At 33.8% G+C, this 3571-nt stretch overlaps 1 protein-coding gene across 2 annotated transcripts; it reads left to right on the top strand.

Annotated features, from left to right (window-relative positions):
• The first annotated feature begins 352 nt into the window (after positions 1-352).
• On the top strand, positions 353-3223 carry LOC114381502 (transcriptional adapter ADA2a-like). Of its 2 annotated transcripts, XM_028340777.1 has the most exons (6): positions 353-760; positions 1103-1175; positions 1550-1610; positions 1687-1745; positions 1837-1911; positions 2844-3223. In XM_028340777.1, the coding sequence occupies exons 1-6, from the start codon at positions 746-748 to the stop codon at positions 3122-3124; spliced, it is 564 nt and encodes a 187-aa protein (XP_028196578.1). In that variant the 5' UTR covers positions 353-745; the 3' UTR covers positions 3125-3223. The 2 variants fall into 2 exon arrangements, with proteins under 2 accessions (XP_028196578.1, XP_028196577.1); XM_028340776.1 differs by lacking the exon at positions 353-760 and having other exon boundaries at positions 863-1175.
• The last annotated feature ends 348 nt before the right edge of the window (positions 3224-3571 follow it).

Here is a 3571-nt window from a genome sequence, read left to right as displayed (position 1 = left end):
ACTTGGAACATCAGGCTGAACTATACTTTCCAGTTCAAATTTTGAAGATCAGAGAAGTTCAAAAACAGCATGAAGTCGAACGTCAAGTTCTGATTCGTTGGCATGACAAATCTGAGGAAGAGGCAACTTGGGAGAATGTGGATGTGATTCAGAATCTATTTCCTGAATTTAACCTTGAGGACAAGGTTCATTCTTTGGAGGGGAGTATTGTTAGATCTCAAGATAGACCAGTTATCTGGAGGGTCTATTCTAGAAGGAAGAAAGCCCCTACACGGGAGATAGGATCGAATTAGTTATTAGTTTAATCTTTAGGGCCATCTATCTTTAATATTCTATCTTTATCTTTATTATTCTATCATCTAATCTTTATTATTCTATCTTTATCTTTATTGTTCTATCTTTATCAATTAGTTGGATTAGGATATTATAAATAAGAGTATTCTCATTAGAGGAAGGGGTAGAGAAGAATTAGAAATTGTAAAGGGTTTTCCCTTGGAAGAAGGTTTCCTTCTTGAATAAATTCAGTTTGCTCCCAGTATTTTCCGTATATTCTTCTATTTTCTGTTCCTCTTGTTTCCTCTGCTGTTAGGGATATTCAATACCCTAACAAGTTTCCAGCATATGTGCATCCATGTCCATTATTAATATATTAATATGTTATTTTAAGTTTTAAAGTAATTTTTTTCTTGTACAGGATAATCTGTCTTTTCCACTTATATGTCCAGATTGGAATGCGGATGAAGAGATGTTACTTCTAGAGGTATGAGATTTGAGTACATGGAACACGTCTATTCTGTGTTTTTCTTTTGCATTATATGTTATACTATGTATACTTTTCTTCCTTATTACTTGTTAACAAAATTCGTGTTTCTAAATGAATTTTTATTATATGGAATTGAAATGTATGGATTTGAGAATTGGAATGAAGTTGCAGAATATGTTGGAACAAAAAGCAAATCTCAATGTATTGACCACTATAATGCTGTATATATGAATTCGCCATGTTTTCCTCTCCCTGTAAGACTGTTTGAGAACTGTCATTAATAGTACACATGCAACTATCATTTGAATGCACAGTGTAATTGTTCATGTGCACACCCAGGATTTGTCTCATGTTATGGGAAAGAGCAAAGAGGAACTCTTTGCAATGATGACGGGGCATGAAGCCAAGAAAGGTTCGTTTCTCAATGTCAACCAAAATCATAACTTTTGTAGATTTTGCATGTGAGACTTGATTAGTTTGTTCCATTCCATGAATTTTCATGCATAGTATGTAACCAACTCGTTGAATTGATAAGATTCAGGAAGTATTAGAGATAATTAGAATTACAAAGTACAATCAGTTACGTGATTTTAGTTGGAAAGGGAGGTGGGACTTAGCTTAAATAGTAGGAGGATGAGAAACCTTTTTGTAAAGGGGAAACCTTCAGAAGACAATTCTCATTTCCTTTGTTGTAATGCCAACTTCATTGCCCATCACACGTGTTTGGTCATTTTTAAACCTAAAGTTCTTCTGCATTTTTAAACCCATTACATGTTATTCTTGCAGAATTTTCTCTAACTACAGAGCTTACTCTGAAAGAAGAACCTCCCTTTGCTGATGGAATAAAGTACGGTTACCCACTAACTGTGATTATTTGAATTGATCGTTTATGACTATGCTAATGCTTTGGCGGAACATCTCAGCTATGAAGAATCAAAGAAGGAAGAAATCAATAATCAAACCATGTCTAGGTTAACCTCAGGTACAATCATATAGCATGAGAAAAGTCTGCTTTTATCATTTTGTACCGAAATTGTTATTGGGTATAATTTATATGCATGATATGGGTTCAGCATGTGGCAAAGCTTACTCGAGTACAGTTAAGAAGGCTTCCAGCGTGATCCAAAATAATGGAGTTAAGGTGGAAGGTATGTTTTCTGAAGAATGATGTGAAAGATACTGGCTCTTCATTTTGTTTTTTGAGTTAGCATTTCTTTTGGTATGTTAATTGCTCTTGACAGAATGTAAACATTGGCTAGTTTAGAAATTTTAGAATGACTAAACCCCCCTAGTTTGGACTTCATGTTTAGAACATGAATTGTCTTAAAAGATTGTTATTGCATAATTTGTTTGTTGGGTGGTTATTTTTTAGATCAAAGTAATCAGGAGATTTTTTTTTCTAGGATAAAATTAAACATTATTTGATGACTGAACATTTTCATTCCAGAACCAATTTGATGTCACTAATCTTTCGACAATTAGGAAAATATTTCGCATCCCTAATTGGGTGTTTGGCATAATTTCTCATCAATAGATTACACTCTCTTGGATGTTCGAGAGTCCTGTGGCTTATCTAACTCCTCTAATTAACCACTCTGTCTATCTATTATATAGTTTAGACTTAGAGGGGTTGGATGGAAAAGCTTGAGAGAATTGACACTCAGCCACACACACACAGCAACATTGAATAATGCAGTTTATATTGCTAGTATAGTGGGAACTAGTTCATGTGCGACACATGAAATGCCCGTGGTTATTCTAACAAAACATGTATCACTAGTTGGTGATGTTACTCAATTAACCATTTGAGGCAGGTATTATATTAACCAAATTGAGTCCGGATCCACTGACCCTTATTCTTTCTGACATAGGCCTTTTTAATGGAGCCAGCTAACAGTAATCCACGTACATCTTTACATGCATAATTCAGGTGCTCACGTCATATGATATTTAAATGCTTTCTAGTTTCAAAAAAATAGTTTGTGCTGTCAGCTGCTTGCTCAGATAGGAAGTTATACAATATAAATTTAATGTGTTAACATGTTGAAAATTGCATTTTATTTAGTAGAGTCTCATGCAGATCGGAACATTGGACAGAAGAAACTTAAATTATCAGGGGAAGATAGGCCTTCTATGACAGATTTGAGTGGATACAGTTTTAAGCAAGAGGAATTTGATGTTGAATACGACAATGATGCAGAGCAAGTGTTGGCTGTTATGGAATTTAAGGACACTGATACTGAAGCTGAATATGAAATGAAACTGCAGGTGCTCCATATCTACTCAAAAAGGTATGAGCACCTTATTTTTTTGTTAAAGAAAGAAAGCTTCTCATTCTTCCGGAAGAAATTAACCATTTAGAAATGCTCTTGGAAGAAATTATAGTTGTAAATTTTGTGTAATTATTAAATTAGTCATATATTGTACCTTTGTCTTCTATCATAATAAATTCTTTGCTTATAAAAAGATCATTAAATTATTCTGTGACACCCTTTACCCCTCACATATATACTAATAAAGGAATAAAAATTCAAATATTAATTAAAAGTATTTTTAAAATATTTTTAAATACAAGCCTTTCAAAGTGGTAAAAGGCTCACATTTCCTTCCTTCTACATCATATTCAAACTTGTCCAAATAAATAATAAAGTCATCTCGGCTCAAACAAGGCTGTCTAAGCTTCATACAATTAATATAGAACTTATACCTTAATGTCACATCCTATCAGAGCGTTGTGTTCTTGTTCTCTAGCATGAGATTCTTCATAGTCATCCACTTATTCATCTGCTTCCCCGAGCACAAAGTTCA

The sequence above is a fragment of the Glycine soja genome, chromosome 13 (assembly GCF_004193775.1).
Source record: "Glycine soja cultivar W05 chromosome 13, ASM419377v2, whole genome shotgun sequence".
In the NCBI taxonomy this organism is placed as follows: domain Eukaryota; kingdom Viridiplantae; phylum Streptophyta; class Magnoliopsida; order Fabales; family Fabaceae; genus Glycine; species Glycine soja.
This window is presented reverse-complemented; position numbering and strand designations above follow the sequence as displayed.